The 21819-nt window shown below is 35.6% G+C and overlaps 1 protein-coding gene across 1 annotated transcript in view; it reads left to right on the top strand.

The window, feature by feature from the left end:
* LOC150081400 (serine-protein kinase ATM-like) overlaps positions 1–21819 on the top strand; it is a 313728-nt gene that overhangs the window by 8059 nt on the left and 283850 nt on the right. The window contains exons 2-4 of the mRNA XM_090380190.1: positions 2347–2431; positions 13140–13292; positions 14094–14223. Of these exons, the coding sequence (XP_090236316.1) occupies positions 2366–2431; positions 13140–13292; positions 14094–14223 (349 nt within the window). The 5' untranslated portion in view covers positions 2347–2365. The remainder of the gene's footprint in view (positions 1–2346; positions 2432–13139; positions 13293–14093; positions 14224–21819) is intronic.

Below are 21819 nucleotides of genomic sequence, written 5' to 3'. Positions count from 1 at the left end.
TTCTTGGTAAGAGCACCCTTTTGTACCCCTCACCAATATTGTTGCCCTTCTCTGTACTCGCTCTAGAAACTCTATATCCTTCCTAAAATGAGGTCTCCAGACCTGTACGCAGTACTCAAGGTGTGGCTTGACCATTGCCTTATACAAAGCTATAATCACCTCCTTATCCTTGCTAGCAAGATTCCTGTATATCATTGACAAGACCCCATGACATTGACATTAGGAGATTGCTAACATTCATTTCATTTTATGGTTTTTGTAATGGTAATGCAAGAGCTTCTGTTAAATACTAATTTTGAATTCCCTGACAATATTGTCCCTAATCAACAAGCTTTTGTTGATATACACTGTCTGCAGGAAACTGGATCATTTGGCATTGCATATGAATATAATGCTAATCAGATGCAATAACAGGATGCAATTAGTCCAGGAACAAGTAGTTAGCAAATATCTGTATGCTTTGGAGTTCCTAAAACTGTTTGGAAGGTTCTAAGTAAGAAACTTTTATATCCATACCATTTGCAACAAGTACAGTACCTTGAAGAGGCAGATGATGAACCACAAGTGAACTTTTCTCACTGTATGCTTTTTAATCCTAATGTGCAGATACACTTTATTTACCAGTGAAATGATATTTACTCAAGTTGTATAATCTTCATAATGAACACATACTGGCTGTTGACAATCCTCAAGCAAAAGTAGGCACCTCCGTAGCCAGGTGGGAAGGAGCAGCAGTGCGTAGCACACGCTTCTTGATTGACCGGGGTTCGAGCCCGTCACCACCAAATACGCAGGATGCGGAAAGGTCAGGGAATGACCACCGCATATCCTGGAGCAATATGGCCTTAGTTGCTAATGCTCCTAAAAACCAGATAACAAACAAAGAAACAAACAATCAAGCAAAAGTTGAAACTAATTTCCAATTCAGATTTTAGATAAATATATATAGTAGTGTATAATGGTTGGGAACCAATTAATCAGATAATATGTGATAATCTTAACGAGGAAGCACCTTAATTTCTTCGAAAAATTAACTCTCAGAACTTTTGGGGGGTATTTCTTTATTGATAAGTAACATATGTATTTCCATTCTGATGGTGCTCTGCTGTTTTTTTTAAATTATTTTTTGACAGGTATCCAGTTATCTCAACTCTCACTATCCCAACCTTTGGATTGGTTGAGGAAGTCCTCTTCCTTGGCTAGCTACAGTTTCTGATGTTAACTCTTTAGGTTATTGTTGCTGGGATCACATTAAAGTGTTAGTGTGTATGCAGAATTTTGGATGCTGCAGACTACATTTGAAATGACCAACCAGCAATAGAGAAAATTATGCAAGCATTATTATAACATGTGATGTGCATCTGAATCTTTCACCCCTATACCTGTGTTTGATAATCGATTTGCACATCAGAACTGCTGTGGACCTCCACCAGAGTTTCCTCTGGCTTCGTCCTGCACAGGCATAGTTCACCAAGTAGAAAGCAGACATTTTGAACAACTATTATAAGAGCTTTATTGACATTCATTTCTTAAAATTGATTTTCCAACTTAAGAGTAAGTTTTAAGATGATTTAAAACGTTTTGGAACTTCTAATTCTAAGGTAAACATTTAATCTGATATTCTCGTTTTTTATTACAATTTCCATATCTTTGTATCTGTTCATAATCAGTCCTATGTTGATATAAACTTGTTTTGTTTAAAATCACTCCACAATCCAACCTGAAGTTTGGCTTGTTCCTTGTGGGATATGCTGTATATTTGTATTAGGAAATAGTCAGGCTAATTATTTCCATGGTTAAATTTTTGATTTTATTTATTTTTGTTTTAGTATACTACTTTTTTTTGCAAATAAAACGATAAATTGTGTGAGCTTTAACCATAATCATCTCAAGTACATGTACGACTGCACTCCTGTATTGACTTTAGAATTCAGTTGTCAGCCAATTTTGGAAGTGAACATTTTAATTTTTGGAAACACATTCTCTCATTATACCATAATCTTTCTGGGAAATTTGCTCCCTGTTTATGATTTATGCTTTTCAAACTACTTTTCAGGAATTCATGGTGTTCCTGAAAAGTAGTTTGTAGATTGGGAGTTTAATATATATATATATATATATATATATATATAATAAATCCTTTTTTTCATTAGTGTATACTTTATATGTCTTTCCTTTATTGTTTTCTACAGTTTCCAAATAACAGCTCTATGAAATCCATTCTTAAACTTGGAAAATGTCTAGTGTACTGAGCTCATGATTCAAATAATTAAAATAACCACTTCATGTAAAATAAATAAAATTATCTGAATTACATAACGTATATTTTCTTTTATATTTTTCAAGGTGAGGGCTCTTTTTTATCATGTCTGCTGAGGAATTTTTAAGATGTTTACACCTGCTAGCTTCAGAACGAATTACAGAAAGAGAGGTAATTAGTTTAGAACATTTTGTTTTTAGAAAAAAAAATCAGTATTATCAGAAAAAATCAGAAAAAAAGATCAGTATTAGGACCACTGTTGTTTTTAATTTTCATAAACGACATCAATGAAGGGATATAGGGCGTGATGTCTAAATTTGCAGATGATGTTAAAATTGGTAGAGTAGTTAATGATCACTGTCAAGCTGAGCTTCTTCAGAGAGACCTAGATAGACTTCAGGAATGGTCAGAAAAATGGCAGCTGTGCTTTAATCTAACAAAGTGTAAGGTATTATACCTGGGAAACAGTAATCCCAAAATAACTTATTCACTTGGTGGAGTTCAACTAAACCCAGTACTGGAGGAAAGGGACTTGGGTGTTACGATACGGTCAGACATGAAATTCTCTGAGCATTGTAAACAGGTTGCAAGGAAGGCCCATGGTGTCCTATCGATGATCTATCAAACTTTTTCAAGTAGAGATAGGGATGTGATAATCCCATTATATAAGGCTTTTGTTAGACCACACTTGGAATACTGTGTTCAAATATGGAGATCGCACCTAAAGAAAGACATTGAGCTTCTTGAAAGGGTGCAAAGACGGGTAACTCGCCTGGTGAGATCGGCAAAAGGGCATCCTTATGAAGAAAGACTTCGAATATGTGGGTTGCAGAGTTTGGAAACTAGACACCTTAGAGGAAATTTGATTGAGGTGTTTAAGGCTCTGAGAGGCATCAGTAAAATGAATGAGGACGAAATTTTCAAGATTATAAATGATGCTAGAACTAGGGGACATAAATTCAAGTTATGGGGGAAATGTTTAGATTGGACTGCAGGAAGTTTTATTTTAGCCAGCGAGTTATAAATTACTGGAATAAGTTGCCTACATGGGTGGTAGAGGCTGACAGTTTGGGGAAATTCAAAGGTCATCTGGATAGTACCTTCGGGTGAGGGAAGCGCATAGGATGATAGGTTTAATTTCCTTTTCTTTTATTAATTATTATTATTTTTTTATTATTATTATTTTTTTATCATTGTTTTATTCGGTTTCTTTTTTTTTATTTTTTTTGGCTGGTGCAGCATAAGCCATAGGCTTTCTTGTACCATTCGGCCATTACTAATACTAAACAAACATGGGGATGCAGTAGTAACTATGTGCACTTGAGTTAGCAGTTGCCCGAGCTCACAAAATATGGTAATGTTCTTATATTCTCTATCCTATAAACTTTTCAGACTCTATGTGCAGCAAACATGGAGTATAAAGAGATTATTTATTAACATATAAAATGTTTGAATGCGTTATCACCCTTCTTCACTTAAAAACATGAAGAAAATGTTGCTGGCCCTACTCAAATAAGTATGTAAGGTTCTATATCTTGCTAAATCTTCCATCACACTTCTTTTGAAAATATAGTTGTATGTGGCTAAATTATATTTCTCTTTGAACAGCAAAATTTTACATGTGGTATAAAATTTGGCTATTGGTAAATATCTCTGTTACTTTAGAAAATGCAAAGATTTCCTTTTCTGAAGATTGATTGGTAAAGATTTGTTTATATTTTTACAAAGAGGCTAGGTATTGGCAAGTTTTCATCAGCAGAGTTGGAATATATCAGATAATTTTGAATTAGTGTAAGGCAACATAGCCATCACTGTTTGTGTATCCTGGTTGTATGTGTTCTAAGACCAGTTTATCTGTTTACAGAGTGGAAAAGTCTGGTAAAGAAAAATCTTCCAAGTGAATTCTATACTTCCACATGATTTCTTTATACTCCATGTGCAAAATCAACCCTACATAAAAATGTCCCAGTAGTTTTCATAGGTAATACTGAGTGTCTATAAATTATTCACCTGATTATGAAGCTCAATTAAAATTTTATTGTAATAGGTATTGTAAAACAGTGTGCTGCACTTAATAAAGAAACTCAAAGAATTTCTTATCGCATCACACAACTGCACTTCAGTAAATCTCTACATAATCATCTTTAGTGGCACATAGAATGACAGGATGATAGATGATTTCATTCAAGTGTTTTGAAGCATCTCTTGAGAAATGAGTCACTGCCTTTTCAATGCAGTCTTTTAACTCTGTGATGTTGTTAACTTTTTTTTGCATACACCTTGTCCTTTACTTAGCACCATACAAAGAAATCTATAGATGTGATGTCCAGAGAATAAGGAAGCAATTGAATGGAACCATCACAGTTGATCCATCAGTTAGGAAATTTTTTATTGAGGAAATCATGCACATACAAGCTCCAGTGTGGTGGTGCCCCATCTTGCTGATAGAACACATATCTTCCAGCTGAGGTGCAGCATACAATTCAAGCATATCTAGTTAATTTGTGTATTTCACAAGTTTTTGTGGAATTAAAATGACCCAATCACCTGGTTGAAGAACAGTGTGTCACACATGTTTACATCGGGAATATATTGTCTGTATTGACAAACTGAGTGGGAATTTTCAGATCCCCATATGTGAAAGTTGTGTCTGTTAACTTTACTGGCAGGTGGAATGTCGCTTCATCACTGGAAACGACATCTTCCAGAAAGTGCTCATTTTCGTCTATATTGTTGATTGGATTGTTGTTTGGTTTTTAGGAGCATTAGCAGCTAAGGCCATATTGCTCCGGGGATATTCGGCGGTCATTCTCTGACCTTTCCGCATCCTCCGTATTTGGTGGGCACGGGCTCGAACCCCAGTCTAATCAAGAAGCATGTGCTATGCACTGCTGCTCCTGCCCACCTGGCTACGGAGGTGCCACTATATTGTTGAGAACGTGAACAGCAAATTCCTTGTTGTGGTTTGTCATTAGTCTTAATTTCCTGAACAAATTGCACTTTATAAGCATTAAGTTTCAATCTGTTGAGAACAACCATGTGCAGCATTGCTTGCAGTATTTGCAGCTGCAGACTTGCCCACTGGATAGATTTTGTAGGACTTTGATAAAACACTTCCTGAATTTCAAAAAAACTTTATCTGCCGATACACTAGGCCAACCACCTGCTCCTTTGTAGTACAGCACACTGTCGGTTTCTTGAAACTGTTTCAACCATTTCCTCACTGATTGTTTTGTAGGTGGACCTTTCTGGAATTCGCATTGAAAATATCTCTTTAGAGTCCCTGGAGATTTAATATCCCATAGCCACAACATGCACATTGCTTTCTCCTACACTGTCGCCATTTTAATTCTGTACTCTTGCAATGCTTGCTGGGATTAAGACTGCCAACCACATGAAGAAAAACTCATTGAGTTGCTTTGATAACTGCAGCAAACCATTTTAAGGTACCAATTACAATAACATTTTAAGTGAGCTGCATAATCAAGTGAATAATTTATAGAAACCCTGTATTACAATATAATCAAGAGTGTCTGATACAAAAGCGGAAATAATGATGGGCAGAAGTTATGGCTAGTGGCTTTAGTACTGAACCAGAAAGCACAATGTTATTTGTATATTATTCAATTTTCTTCTATTGGGTTTTTAAAAATGGGCACAATTATAATTGTGTCCATTTTGAAAATTGTATATAGGAAGTTAGTTTTTGATCAAATTTTATCCTTATGGGGATTAAACATAGCTTATGGAAGTGTTTCTGTTAACACAATTTTGCTGATATTCTAGCAATTTATTTTTCTCTGGCATTATACTCTGACAGTAGAGTTGATGTGATTTACACAAACCTTGCTTTCATTTTTGTGTCTATTGGTCATGATTGATTGAATAATATGAAAACTTTTCACTTACAAAATATGAGATCCCCTACTTTCATGACAAAAAACTTATCTTCGGGGTTGAAAATATCAGTATATGGCTCATTATTTAGAATAAATTCTATTTATTTTTACCCAAGTTCACTTCAGTTTACATATCACCAATAGTATGTCTTAGAATTGCTAATGTAACATAAAATTTGATTTTCAAGCATCCAGCTTTTCTGTGTAACTCTTTCAGCAGTAAGTGCCCTAGATCTCTATTTTTCATTTGTGAGCTCTGGTGAGTATGTATTTAGATCTGCATTTTGAAAGTTTCTTCAAACAGTGTCTGTTAATATACAATTGTCTAGAAATTTTTCTAGTACATGCTGCCATCTCTTATTATTTTGACAATTAGTTGGAAACTAATTGTCAACATAATAGATGGAAACATGAAAGTAGCTTTGATAATTTATAATAGATGGAAACATGAAAATAGCTTTGACTATTGGATTTAACCCTTCATTGGATGCACCAGCAAAACGAACATAGTTGGTTGCAGTGTATCTCTCAGATACATACTAGGTTTCATATAGAAAAATTAAAGACTGTGTTTAAAAATCACTCTAGTTTATTTATAAATAATATATACAAGAGTTTCAAATGGTTATTTATTAATAAATTTTTATTTTTATATAAAAAATTATTTTTCATCTTGTTCATTGAACGTTGCTTTTTTAGAGCATGATGCACAAATCATTTCTGCTTGCTCTAAGCAAAGGTATTGTTTACAATTTGTACAAGAATACCTTGTCAGTTTTTCATTCTCTTTGTTGCTTGCCAGGTAATTAGTGTACTGCTTGCGACTGCTCTCCTATTCTGCACTTGTAGAGGGCTCAGTACTCTGTTGCCTTAGTTGAAGGGAAGTTCGAGGGACCTGGCTCCTCCAATGAAGTTCCTCAGCCACTAATTCTGCAGAAAGTTGCTTGAGGAAGAGTCTGCAGCTCTTTAATTCTTTTTCATTTCCCATGTAGATCACTTGTACATTGATTCTGCTAATGTTTAGTATGGCATAGAATATCACCATTGGCCAACGACGACAAGCTCGTGCCACATTGTAAGTCGTACACACTTGTTCCATGGTATCTACTCTAGACTTGGTTACATTATAAATTGTTACAATTTCTGGTTTCAGCTGGTCACCTGGTTCACAGTCAATGGCATCATCAAAATGCAAGGAGGAAATCAAGATGACATTCTTTGATTTTTTCGGTACATAGGAAACAATTGTTGCTTCTTTCCTGAAGCCAAACAGACTCGATTTTTCAGGTTGGCTCTTTAGCATTAGCATTAGCATTAGCATTAGTAGAGGCATTTGATGCAAGAAAGCAAGCTTATGCAGCATCAGCCAAAAAAAAAAAAAAAAAAAAACCCACTTCCACTTCACCCCTCTGTTCGTTCAAAATACCTGTCCAGATGAGCCTTAAACTTATTTAGGCTATCAACCTCCACCACAAGGGATGGCAGTCTGTTCCACCAACCAACCACCCGCTGGCTAAAGGCAAATTTCCGCACGTCTATCCTACATCTGTCTTTCCTCAATTTGAATTTATGCCCTCTCAGGTGATTTTTCTGAGCTAGAGGAAGAATCCCATCAGCATTGAGCATGCTTAAACCATTCAAGGCTTTATACACCTCTATCAAATCACCTCACTGGTGCCTAGTCTCCAGACACTGTAATTTGCAAAACTTAAGCCTTTCTTCGTAAGAGCACCCCTTTGTTCCATTCACTAATCTTGTTGCCCTTCTCTGTACTCGTTCTAGCAGCTCTACATCCTTCTTGAAATGAGGCCTCCAGACCTGTATACAGTACTCTAGGTGTGGCCTGACCATTGCCTTGTACAATGGAATAATCACCTCCTTATCCCTGCTGGAAAAATTCCTGTATATCATTGACAATACTCCATGAGCTACTCTTGCAGCCCGTCTGCACTGCTCAGAGAACTTCATATCTGCCTGCACAATCACCCCCAAGTCCCTTTCATTCTCTACCATTGTCAGTGTAGTACCACAGAGTTGATACGTTGCTCTGGGGTTGCTGTTTCCCATGTGTAGTACTTTACATTTGTCAATGTTAAACTTCATTTGCCACCTCTCAGCCCATCTGCTCAACCTTTCCAGATCCTGTTGCAGCAGTGTAGTGTCAGTAGTGTCCTTGACAACCCTGCCAACCTTTGTATCATCTGCAAACTTGGACATTAAGCTTGATATACCATCATCAATATCATTTATAAATACAGAAAACAATAATGGACCCAACACTGAGCCCTGAGGGACTCCACTAATAACATTAGTCCACGATGAGCAGTGTCCATTGATTACCACTCTCTGTCTTCTCCCACTCAACCACCCCTTTATCCATAGCAGCAATTTGCCTCCAATGTCACACTGCTCCAATTTGTGTAGCAGTCTTCCATGTGCAACAGTATCAAAAGCCTTTCTAAGATCCAAGTATATAATATCAAAGTTATTCCCTGCATCCAGTTCTTTTGTGACTGCATCATAGTATCCAATCAAGTTGGTCAGGCAACACTTCCCCTTAACAAAACCATGCTGTGTCTGAGCTATAACTGAAGTCTTGTCTAAATGATCCTGCAGTGCTTCTTTTACCAGTGCCTCCATTAATTTTCCTGGAACAGAAGTTAAGCTCACAGGTCTATAGTTACTTGTGTCAGCCTTTGATCCTCTTTTGTGAATTGGGGTCACATTTGCACATTTCCAGTCTATGGGTACCTCCCCTGAGTCCAAGGAAGCTCTCATAATTATGGCTAAGGGTTTGCTTACTTCCTCTGCTGCCTCCTTTAATATAACTGGATAGATCCCATCCACCCCGGGTGCCTTTCTTGTGTTTATCTTCAACAGTTTCTCCTCCACTTTACTCCCAGTTATTTCAAGATTCTGTAGCTTACTGCTAGAGTTGAATACACCTCTGGCATTCCCCTTGCTGAATAACTCCTCATGTGTGAATGTCGATGCAAAATATTCATTTAGTTTGTTAGCTACCTGAGCAGGATCATCAACAGTTGACCCATCAATATCAAGTGGACCAATCTGATTCATCCCCTTCCTTCTAGAGTTTACATAAGTAAAGAACTCTTTGCTGTTTTTCTTTGCATCCCTTGCCAAGGATTTCTCGTAATCTGCCTTCGCCTGCCTAACCTCCTTTGTAACTTGGTTGCATATCAACTTGTATCTATCATAGGCTTCTGTGTCATGTGTTAATTTGTAAGTATCCCATGCATTTTTCTTCTCTGCCATATGCCTCATTAGTTCATCTGACATCCATTTTGGCCTAAACCTTGAACTATATTTCTTAGTTGGTATGTAAAGCCTAGTAGCTTCCAAGATACGTTCTTTGAATGCTTCCCATTTTGAATTTGCTGTTGGTAACATCATCAGTTGGTCCCACTGTATAGAATTTAAATACTGTCTCAGTCCATCGTAGTCGCCTTTACGGAAGCAATAACCCTTCCCTTTACTCCTAATGGTAGTTACCTCTTTCAGTAAATCCCACTTCAGCAAACTGTGATCACTGCCACCTAGTGGTTCATTTATCTGCAGATTCTTAATGCATGAAGAATCACTGCTGATAATCAAATCAAGAGTATTACTCCCTCTAGTTGCCTCCTGAACATGCTGATGTAGAAAACAATCATCCAATAAATCCACAAAAGCCCTGCTAGTGTGTGAGTAACCAGCCCCCAAATTCCAGTCAATATCTGGGAAATTAAAATCTCCCATTATAAGACTCTCTGATTTACTAGCCCACTCTATTTCCCTGTACAGTTCCTTATTATACTCATCAGAGTCATTAGGCCTATAGCACACTCCTACTCTCAATTTTGATCTCCCAATGCTTATGTCACACCAAACTGACTCAACACTGCACTGTCCAGCGATGTCGACTGGCTTCACTTCCTTGGTTTTTATGTGTTTCTTAACTAATAGCATAACCCCTCCCCCCTTCCTATCCTGTCTATCCTTTCTGTAGACGTTGTACTCCCCAAATTGCAGTTCTGCATCCCTTATATCTGTGTGACACCACGTCTCTGATATCCCAACAATATCTGCCTTTGATGTTTTGAGCAACACCTCAAATTCATCAAATTTATTTACTAAACTCCTAGCATTGGTGTACACGCAAGTATACCTGCACCTGTTTCTATTCTTAGCTACCCTAACACAACCCATGTGTTTATTTGTACCGCAATGGCTCCCAGCAGTCTCTGAAATACCATGCATCTTGTTTTTCAGGCTTCTGCTCATTCTAATAGAAGCAGTGCAAGAATCTCTTTCACCTCTGCCAGTGGCTACTGTCAATCTATTGGTCTTTGTCTCCCCCCAAGCTAGCAGTTTTCCGACCCACCTAACACTGCCTCGATAGCATCAGCAAATATTCTTGCACCCTTTCTATTTAAGTGTATGGCTGACACAAATTCAGCCGAGTTGCGGTTTGTTCTTTTTTATTGTTCCAATATAAGAGAGTTCCTTTTTTCTGAGCTCTAAAACTAAATTGACATCTGTAAACCAATTATCCACCGTAATGTTCCGTCCAGCCCCGTGGATAGGTTCTGCCAGTCATTTGACATCACCTGGTCTATTGCTGATTTGGTACAGACCTTCTTGCTTCCCTGCATATATTTCAAGATTATAAGAGTACAGCAATCTAGCATCTACTAAGGCATATATTTTGAGTCCATATTTGATGGGCTTTGAAGGTATATACTGTTTGAAACTGCATTTTCCTCTGAAGGCCTCTAATTTCTCATCAATATTTAGATTCTGACCCATAGAGTAACACGTCTTGCAGTTTTTTACAAATTTAGTGAAAATCTCTCTTATGGGGGCGAGGCGATCACATTTTCTTCTCTTATCCCTGGTTGTTCGATCATCGAATGTTATACACCTGAAGATGAACTTGAAGTGTCTCTGGTTGATTACTAAGTGAAATTTTTCAGTGCCATTTCCATCAGTTCACCATAACTCTTCCAATCTCTGCTTGTTACTCCAAAGTGCTCCAGCTAAATAAAGAAGGCCAATGAAAGCTTTTATCTCAATTTTGTCTGTAAATTTGGCATCTCTTTCCTGGCTGTAGTTTGACTGAACAGTTTGAATATACTGATTTGTATATTCAACAATTTTATCTAAAATTTTGTCAGTAATAAAGCAGTTCCATGCTTCAGAGGGCGTGCTGGTGTTTCTTGTTTGACCAATAACTCCAGGCAATTTTGTTAGAAGATTTTGAGATCTGCTTCAAATTTTTGTTGATCTGTTGACTTTCCTCCACTTTGTTGATTTATCTTTTCCTACATATAACCAATTGCTGTAGTGCCTTCAATCGCAGCAGAGGTGTGCACATGGCACCCAATTATGGAGGCAATTTTCTTGCAATGTGGCAAACGTTGGCATACGTCCCACATACATGCCCTACATCCTCAGCAGCATGAAAAAAACTGTCAGTGTTGTCCTCTTCATTGCAATTTCCCTCCTCTGATGTAGCATCTTGTGCACTCTCTCCGAGTTGTCTTCTCTTGTTTCAGCGTAATCCTCATCGGATTCTGTCCCATCATCAATGCTTTCATCACTTACTTCCTTAGAAAACAGCAGGGCATGAATAATTTCGACATCATTTGCATTACTTGGGTATAAGTGATCCACCTCGGCCATCAAAAGGAACGCAGCACCACTTATGTGAATGGACGTACTATATCTCTCAGATACAAACAGCAGACTGAATTGAAACCAAAGGCTTGGGAAAACAAAACCAATACCAATGGCTTCCAAGAAGCAGTGTAGGAAGCTACTGAGAAGCACATATGCGCAGCGACATCTTGTTCCCAGAAATAAAGAAAGATATGACGTATGTATCTGAGAGATACATAGCAACCGATGAAGTGTAGATTGCATTTATTGACATCAGTTGTCTGATTTGGACTTATGAAAGTGGAATGAAGAATTTCTGCGAATTCAGAATTTGAATAAAACCAAATAAAACAATACATAAGTAGATATATGATATTGTATTAAAAAAATAATGATGGGTTTTATTTACAGTTTTTTTAAAATTCTGATTTGATTTTTGACAATAATTACTCAAATGTTGGGCGATAAAGTCAAAATAAGAACATTAATATTCTGAAGTATTTGCGTACAAAGTTTTCATTTTTACATAATTTCAAAATTCCACAAAGAAACTCACTCCATAGAACCAACTGCTCTTGAAAATTCACTGTGGAACATCCACTCAAGTTGAAGCAAACTCACTAATGAAAAGGTTAAGGCCTTCTTTAACTGAAGAAATTCTCTATAAATGGCCTCTTTTTTGTTTATCCACTTGGGACTAAAGTTATGGATGTGGGGTGCAGGATTTTTCCTTCCCAGAAATCTGCGTTTTTTGTTTTTTTATTTATTTATTTTTTTTATCTCTCTCTTGCATTCATGCGAATTAACCAGAATGCATGCCATTTACAGATATTATAAATTGATGTCTTGAGGCCTTAGTTACCCTGGAAATTACCTTAAACAATTTGATCCAGCTGAATTTACAATTCCCTGTTTGCATATTTAATTCATCAGAATCTGCAGATCGAACTTCATTTAATTAACCTAACTGAATGAGTTTCATTATATGATTTTCTATTATTTCTTTGTAGTAATCTTTTTGTACAACTAAAGTATTATTGATTATAAGAAATGCGGTGTAAGATCTAAAAGATGGGCCAGTTGAGTCATTTATCAGTTCAAAAATCAATTTCTTAAAACTTCCATCAGCTTTTCCCCCTGCCCCTTATGATAGTAACCTTTTTTTTTTTTTTTTTTTTTTTTTAAGATTTCCTAAATGCATATTTTTTATATAAAACAAATGTTTAGTTATGTTATGTATATTTTTAGATGACTATAGAACTTGAACATTACACTTTTTTATATCAAATGTGAACTTATTTTGCTCTCTTTTAAAATAGAAACAAGCAGAACAGCTCAAGACTTTTTTGCAGATTTCTGATATACTGAAACTGCTTGATACAAATACAGATAATGTGAAAACCAAAACTAAGAGTAGTACATGTATCACATGGGAGAAAGTATTCAAGCGGGTGGCTACATTTATAGATATAGTAAGTGTGTATTATTTTATTGCTTTTTTTGTTTAAATTATGATTAATTGGAACATATAATAAAAGGACATTTCAAGAAATAGGATAAAAATTGCTATTTTAGGAAAAGAAATGCTTGTTTCATACATTTATTCCACCGTGATACTAGTTTATTGATTCCTGCATCAAAGAAAAACCATTAGGAGCTTGCTCCAGTGTGTCATCATTTGTGAAGCTTTTATCTTGGCACTGTTAAAAAAATAATCCCATCCAGTAGTTGTTAATAATCAGTAATGTTAACAGATGTATTTCATACTGTTCTTATTCCATACTGTAAGGATGGATTCCCTACTTTAATAATTTTGATACTGGAAAAAAAAAAAAAAAGAAATAAAGCAATGGAATTAAGAATATTATTACAGTCTCTATTTTATCCTTGAAAAGAAACAAAAAATAGTCGCATGAAAATTTCTTCATATAATTCATTCCTTTTTGAATGAATTTCTTCCTGAAATTGTAAACCTTTTTTTATTTAGTGTTACCCCCTTTTAAATTCATTTATTATTATCATTCAGTAATTTAATACATAAAGTTTAATTATAAAATGAATGAAGTTAATAATTTATTATATCTTATGAGACCTTAATAAATCTAATAAGAATAAATTAAATATATTTAATTTTTTACTTCTCTCTGAAGATTTGCAACTTTTGCTAAGTTTATATTTAAAAAGCTAATTTTTAAATTTAATTTCAGTTGGGGAGTTTTCATTATAAAAGATTTAGCTCTTGGGCTGTTTCCTTTCATTTTTATTCCATTTAGGAAACTGATAGGTTACGTGAAAGAGAAGCTTCTGATAAGAAACGTTCTGCATCCGTAATTAACAAAATAAAGAAAGATAAGCAGCTGTACTCAGGACTTATGAAATTAGTTGTGAAGCAAGCCAATGGCAGTAAGTTTTTTTTTTTTTTGTTATTTTTTAGCATAATATAACTATAATCATAAAATTAATTTTTTTCAATGAGGCAGTTATTAAAGTGACAATTTAGGTAAAATGAAATTTGAGGGTAAAACCTCAAACTAAATGACAAATTAGCTAAAATTAGAAAATTGACATGATGCTATATGCTATCTTCACTGATTTTGACTTTACTAGTTTGTTAATAAAGACATTGTTTTTGATTATATATAAAATTAACATTTTAAATTAACAAAGCAAAGTGAAATTAGCATTAGCATTAGTAGAGGCATTTGATGCAAGAAAGCAAGCTTATGCAGCATCAGCCAAAAAAAATAAATAAATAAAAATTAAAAAAATAAATAAATAAAAAATAACCACTTCCACTTCACCCCTCTGTTCGTTCGAAAAACCTGTCCAGCTGAGCCTTAAACTTATTTAGGCTATCAACTTCCACGACAAGGGATGGAAGTCTATTCCAGCAACCAACCACCCGCTGGCTAAAGGCAAATTTCCTCACGTCTATCCTACATCTGTCTTTTCTCAATTTGAATTTATGCCCTCTCAGGTGGTTATTCTGAGCAAGAGGAAGAATCCCATCAGCATTGAGCATGCTCAAACCATTCAAGGCTTTATACACCTCTATCAGATCACCTCGCCGGTGCCTAGTCTCCAGACACTGTAATTTGCAAAACTTAAGCCTTTCTTCGTAAGAGCACCCCTTTGTTCCATTCACTAATCTTGTTGCCCTTCTCTGTACTCGTTCCAGGATCTCTACATCCTTCTTGAAATGAGGCCGCCAGACCTGTATACAGTACTCTAGGTGTGGTCTGACCATTGCCTTATACAAGGGAATAATCACCTCCTTATCCCTGCTAGAAAAATTCCTATATAATTGTTGACAGAAGGGACTTCTTTTGTAGAGATGGGATACACTTGAATAGAAGAGGCTTTAGAATGTTTGCTGATGCTATTGAGGAGGTATGCAGATAAAAATTTTAACATGGTTAAAAGCATTTGATTATTTATAAATTTGATTCTTGCTTTATTTTGAATTATTCTATGGGATGTAAGGTAACTGGAAAGTATCCTCCCAATGAGATGGATGCAGTGTTCCTCAATCCCCTCAAACAATAATGATCTTAAAAAAAGCCTTGGGACTCAGGTCAGGCCTACTTCAAATTTGGTGACCTGTTCTTTTAATATAAAAGGACTCAGCATGGTGAATACTTCCCCCTTTCCCCTTTTTACCCAACAGTCATATCTGAATTTGAACAGACAGTGTCTTTCCTGCTCCCCCTCCACTTTTTTCCTTCCATGTCCGTACAGAGTGTACATGAGAGCATAAAATTCTTTATTGAACAAACCTTTTGTTTTCTAAATGTTGATATTGACATTTCTGCAATAGATTACATACATCAGTATACAGAAATCCAAAGGATATTAGGTCAAGGAATTTGCTCAACTTGTACTCTAAATTCCTCCACTTTGGTCATGACCCCCCACTTCCCCTTGGGGGAGTGGGGGGGTCATGACCATCAGGTCCTGAGAATATGCAACCTCAATAAACTAAATCAAGAACTAATTACCATCAAAAATATCTACAACAAATGCCTAGAAAGAATTACAACAAAGTAAAAAAAAAAAAAAATTCTTATTTATATACTCTGGTATGACCACTAGGTCAGATTACTTTACAATTAATTTTTTTGACAATGAATACAATCATTAATTGTATTTAGCCGTCATGCAGCTTGAACTGCAGTCCACTCGAAGGCATGTGCATTACTGCACTCTTGTGCTTAGCCACTTGGCTGTGTCATGCAGGAACTTCTATTTCCTTTCTTCCCTAAACAACAACCCAAACCATCTGCAATTTATATTACCTTTTCTTCCAGGGATAGAAGACACCATAAACAAGATTGCAGAAGGCATAATGTAGAGGTGCAGTTCTTAAATTTAACACAGCACAAAAAACAGCTTGAATTTATTGAAATTTTCCATATTCAGAAATAAATTCAGAGAGACTACAGCAACTGACAGGATAACCAGGTCTCCCATTGGTGGTTTCTTCTAACCCTGCTCCAAGTTATAAGAAACTAACCTACAACAAAATCACTCACCCACTCACAACTCAGTCAGAGCTCAGTACAAGAAATAACCAATAAAAGATAGATCTAATTCTTTTGGTATTTCAATGTCCTGTTTGGATATACATTAACTGAAAAGTAATTAGGGGAGTACAAAGCCTCTGGTGGAGTACAGAACTTTATAGCAGGCTGCAAGAGCTGGATCTGGCTGTGAGACTATGGGGAAGTAATGGAGAATTACCAAACAGTTTTACAGAGAGTGCTAGAACTGGCCTAATATCCATTTGGAAAAGCATACCCATAAGCAACTGCTTGGGATGCGTTACGGTTAGAAATAACACAGAATACTGAACAAAAGCTTCAACATACATCTTGCAGACATCTAGGAGCAACCGGAGTGGATGCCTGTAATATTCCCCCCCCACACACACACACACATACCCACACTTTTCTACCATTTAAGAGTATTGCTGTAACTCCAGAAAATGTAAGCATGAAAATTAAAAAATAAAAATTATTTCTTAAATAAAAAAATTGACTATTAGAGAATTAAAGTGATATTTTAAATCTTGGTCTTTGTATGATTTATATATTATGATATCAGGTGGTGTATAGTGCCAAGTATATTGGCAGTATATCTTCCCATTTTGTCAGGCACTATTTATGAATCATAACTTAAATTTTTATAATACTATAATTATGGGCAGACTGATCTTAATGCTGATCTTTTGCCAGTATTAAGAAATTGATGATTTTTTAATCTAGTTATAAAAAAAAATTTCCATCTAGTTATAAATTATGTGAAATGGAACCACTTACTCTAAAATATTTCCAATAGAAATTGTCCAACTAAACACATAGCCTGTTTTATATTTCTTTCATATAACATTTATCCTGGGTATCATTTATGGCAGATATCACACATGATCAATCTTTATCTAATAGTATGTGATTTCTCATTTATAAATTGTACTTAAGCAAGTTGTACTTATGCGCTCTTGCACCTGACTAGATCTTAGGATACTATTGTCTCTTCAGTGACAGAGCTTGGGCTTATGCTCATTTTAGAAGTGGCTACATTATCTACAAATCAAACCAGATCTACAAGTTGGTTATTATTTCATTAAAAGCTTGAAGGCACCTTTCTTGTAGCATATGACAGATTCGCCTTCTTGGTGAATGTGCTTAATTAAAAATGATAATAGCAATTTTCACTGAATAGTAGTGTCCCCAGAGAGTAAAGACAGAAAAACATAATGCACACTAGCACTATTTAAATACTGGCATTAAAATAGGACTCCACGTCTTTACTAAAATTCTGTTTAACTCTTTTTTTGATTTTACAATCAAGACACGTATGTTTCCTCAATACATATATTTCCTCAATACATATATACATAAAAAAGTCACACTCTGGACATCGTGCCACAATGCACAAATGTGTTCAAAATGCACTCAAGTAGTCCGTTGTAATGCATACGAGCAGTCATTCTTAAGCAATCAACCAGTGAGTGCCGTAAATGTAAAGACACAACCAAGATTAGAAAATACTCAGTATTGGCACATTAATTGAATGCTTGGCACTTGTTTATAAATACACAGTTTTATTTGTTTTTTGCTTGTTGATGTTTGTTTATGTACATGAATAAATTTTTTACGAAATTTTAAGATTTGTTTAGATTGATAGCTCAGCACAAAAGTAAGTGTTTGCTTTTAGCTATAAATTCTAAACATTTAATTTTTAACCATTATATAAGAATTTTCAGAATGCTGATGATGTTGAAATGTTGATTTTTTTCAACATTAAAAACTTACAGCACATTGAACGAGTTCTCTCACATTTAGGTGGCAGCAAAAGTGTTAAACTTATATTAAAATAAAATAGAATCATCAGGATAGGTGTACACCTTTCTTCAGTAATGAAGGTGTTCTTAATGTTAATTTTTATCTTTTTGTCTTTACTGTGCTTTTTTTAAGCACATCTTTACAGATTTTGATTAGGATTGATCTCGTACGAGATCAGTTTTTTACAGATTTTGATTAAGATTTCTTAAGTGATCAATATTATTTTAATGCAATAAATAATTCAGTTTAACACTTGTAATTGTGAAGTGTTTGATTTTTTATTTATTTCATTAAATGTTTGATTTTTTAATTCCATTCATACAAGTTATATTTTTATTTTGAGATTCAATATATAAATCTGCTGTGGTAAGTTTATGGTATTTGGTATGGTATGTGGTAAGTTTATGGTATTTTTTTCCTTATATTGCTTCATTTTTTGTAAAACTCAGTCATTGGAAAAATAAATATTATCATTATCATCATCATCATCATCATGGCATTTTTATTCCTACAAACAGACACTTTTAAAATATACACAATTCATAAACATGAAAATTGACACCTCACCTGAGTACTGTTAGCTTGTGTGCCTCTAGAGAAAAATGAGAAATGGAGCTACATGTTAGTATTTTCAGATGGTGATGCCTGAAACACAAATGCTTCATTTTTTAGCATTTTAGCATTAGTAGAGGCATATGATCCAAGAATGTTGCAGTAACATACTGTCATTCCATGTCATTAACCACCCTGCTAACCTTTGCATCATCTTCAAACTTGGACATTAAGCCAGACACCTTCATCAATATAATTGATAAATATGGGCCCAACACCAAACCCTGGGGGAATCCACTAACAAAATTAGTCCACGAAGAGCATCATTCATCGATTACTGCTCTCTTGTCTTTTCCCAATCAACCATCCCTTTATCCATAGCAGCAAGTTGCCCTTAATGCCACATTGCTCCAATTGATACAGCAGTCTTTCATGTGCAACAGAATCAAAAGCTTTCCTGAAACCAAAGTACGTGATATCAGAATTATTTTTTTGCATCCAGTTCTTTTGTGACCACACTGCTGTATAGTTTTACGTTATACTTTAGCTATCAAGTTCAAGATATATGCTATCAAGTTACATTATACCATAACGATCACAATGTTAAGTTAGTTATATCCTTAGCTAAATCCAAAAGTGATTATACCTTCAAAGTACTTATTTATTTCAAAACCCTACTATTCTTCCGCGTTACTGGTTATGTGCTACGATACAGTATGCGTATCGAGTTGTAACTTACAAAATCACTAGCTAAATTTAAAAAATTAACTAATGAACGCTACTAAGTCTGTTTAATCTATTTGTAAAATACAAATTAATACATTTATTAATCAAAAATATGATAAAATTTCTAAGAAAAGTTACTGCTACCCAGTGGTTCTTTTATCTGCAGATCCTTAATGCATGAATAATCACTGCTGATAATCAGATGAAGTGTATTACTCCCCCTTGTTGCTTCTCTAACATGCTACTGTAGAAAAAAAGTCATCCAATAATTCCACCAAAGCCTGTGAGTGACTAACACACAAGTTATAGTCAGTATCTGGAAAGTTAAAATCCCCATTATAAGACATTCTGATTTACTGGCCCACTCTACTTCTCTGTATGGTTGTTCATTGTACTCATCAGTTATTAGACCTATAACACACTTCTGCTCTCATTTTTGCTTTCCCAGTGCTATGTCACACCAAACTGACTCAACATTGCACTGTCCATCTATGTCAGCTGGATTCACTTCCTAGATTTTATGTTTTTCTTAATTAACTGCATAACCCCTCCTCCTTTCCTATCTTTTCTGTACACATTGTACTCCCCAAATTCTAATTCTCCACTGCATATATCTGAGTGACACGACATCTCTGAAATCCCAGACCTGGCTCATCATGGCCTTAGTTGCTCATGCACCATAAAAACCAAACCAAACCAAACCAAATCAAATCTGAAATCCCAATATCTACATTTGATGTCTTGGCCAGCACTTCGAATTCATCAAATTTATTTACCTATGCTCTTAGCATTGGTGTACATGCAAGTATATATGCACCTGTTCTTGCTACTAACACAGCCCTTGTATTTACTTTTTTCATTAAGACTCCCAGTAGTCTTTGAAATTCTCCACACCTTGCTTTCTGTTCTGTTGCTCATTCCAATAGAAGCAGTTCAAGAATCACTTTCACCTCTGCCTGTGGCTGTTGTTAATCTGTTAATCTATGTATCCCCCCCGAGCTAGCAGTTTTCTGACCCACTTAACACTACCTTGATAGCATCATCAAATATTCTTACTTCGTATCTATTTAAGCGTATCCCATCTCTGTAGAACAGCCTCTCCTGTTAACAAGCACAGACCACGCTGAGAAAAATTCTACCCCATGATTCTTGCACAATCTCTCCATGGGTGAATTGATTGACAAGGCTCTCATTATATACTCCCTTCTTCTATCGGACACCTTACAAGGTATCCCCCATCAAAATAATTGCCTTGGGTTTGCACATATTGTTTCATATGTTTCTTCCAACTACAGAAGCATTCCTGGAAGTTATCTTCTGTAATCCCTTCATCTCAGTTGTTGTTTTCTGAATGTCTTCAATGGACTGAAAAATGGGTTCCCATAAGTACACCTTTCAGTTTAGGAAAGAGAAAAAAAGTCACAAGCAACCAGGTCTGGCAAGTACAATTCATGTTCTCACACAGGGATTTGTTTTTTGGCCAGAAACTGCCAAAGAAAGAGCAAAATGCTCCATCAAGACGATACTGAAGCATTGTCTCTTGTTGGAGCATTCAACCACTCTTCCACAATTCTGGTCTCTTCCTTCGGATTTTTTCATGCAGCCTTGTCAGAACTTCAATGTAGTATGTTTGAGTGAAAGTATGATATGGTGGGATGTATTCAGCCATAATAATTTTCTTTAATATTAAAGTAAACAAGAAGCATGGTTTTCATTTTTGATTTTGACATTCTTGCTTTTATGATTCTGTTGTTTTTTTGTCTTCCATTGCATTGACTGTCTTTTAGTTTCTGGGTTGTACTGGAACAGCAAACTTTCATTGTTAGTAATTACATACTCACTGCGAGGTGACCTGATCGAGGTGTATAAGGCCTTGAATGGTTTGAATAGGCTTAATGCTGACGGGATACTTCCACTTGCTCAGATTATGAACCTGAGGGGGCATAGATTCAAATTGAGGAAAGGCAGTTGTAGAATAGATGTGTGGAAGTTTGCCTTTAGCCAGCGGGTAGTTGTTTGCTGGAACAGACTTCCTTCTGTTGTTGTGGAAGTTGATAGCTGAAATAAATTTAAGGCTCAACTAGACAAACATTTGGAGCGATTGGATGGGTGAAATGGGAAGGTTTTTTTTTTTTTGGCTGATGCTTGCTTTCTTGCATCATATGCCTCAACTAATGCTGATGCGAATGAGCATGTAACATGACATCACAATGATTTGAGGTCAACTGCTATTCTTTTATTTCACAGGTGGTGCTTGGTGTTTACTGGTTGTGCTCACAGCCTTGTTATTTAATGGCCATAGCTTTTATGAATGTATTTTATAAAATCAAAGTTACTCTTTATCACTTACCTTAATATTAAATGATTATAAGCAACA

This window comes from Mastigoproctus giganteus, chromosome 8 (genome assembly GCF_048544385.1).
Source record: "Mastigoproctus giganteus isolate SK-2022 chromosome 8, ASM4854438v1, whole genome shotgun sequence".
Lineage (NCBI taxonomy): Eukaryota > Metazoa > Arthropoda > Arachnida > Uropygi > Thelyphonidae > Mastigoproctus > Mastigoproctus giganteus.
The sequence above is the reverse complement of the archived record's forward strand: the minus strand, read 5'-3'. Positions and strand labels throughout refer to the sequence as shown.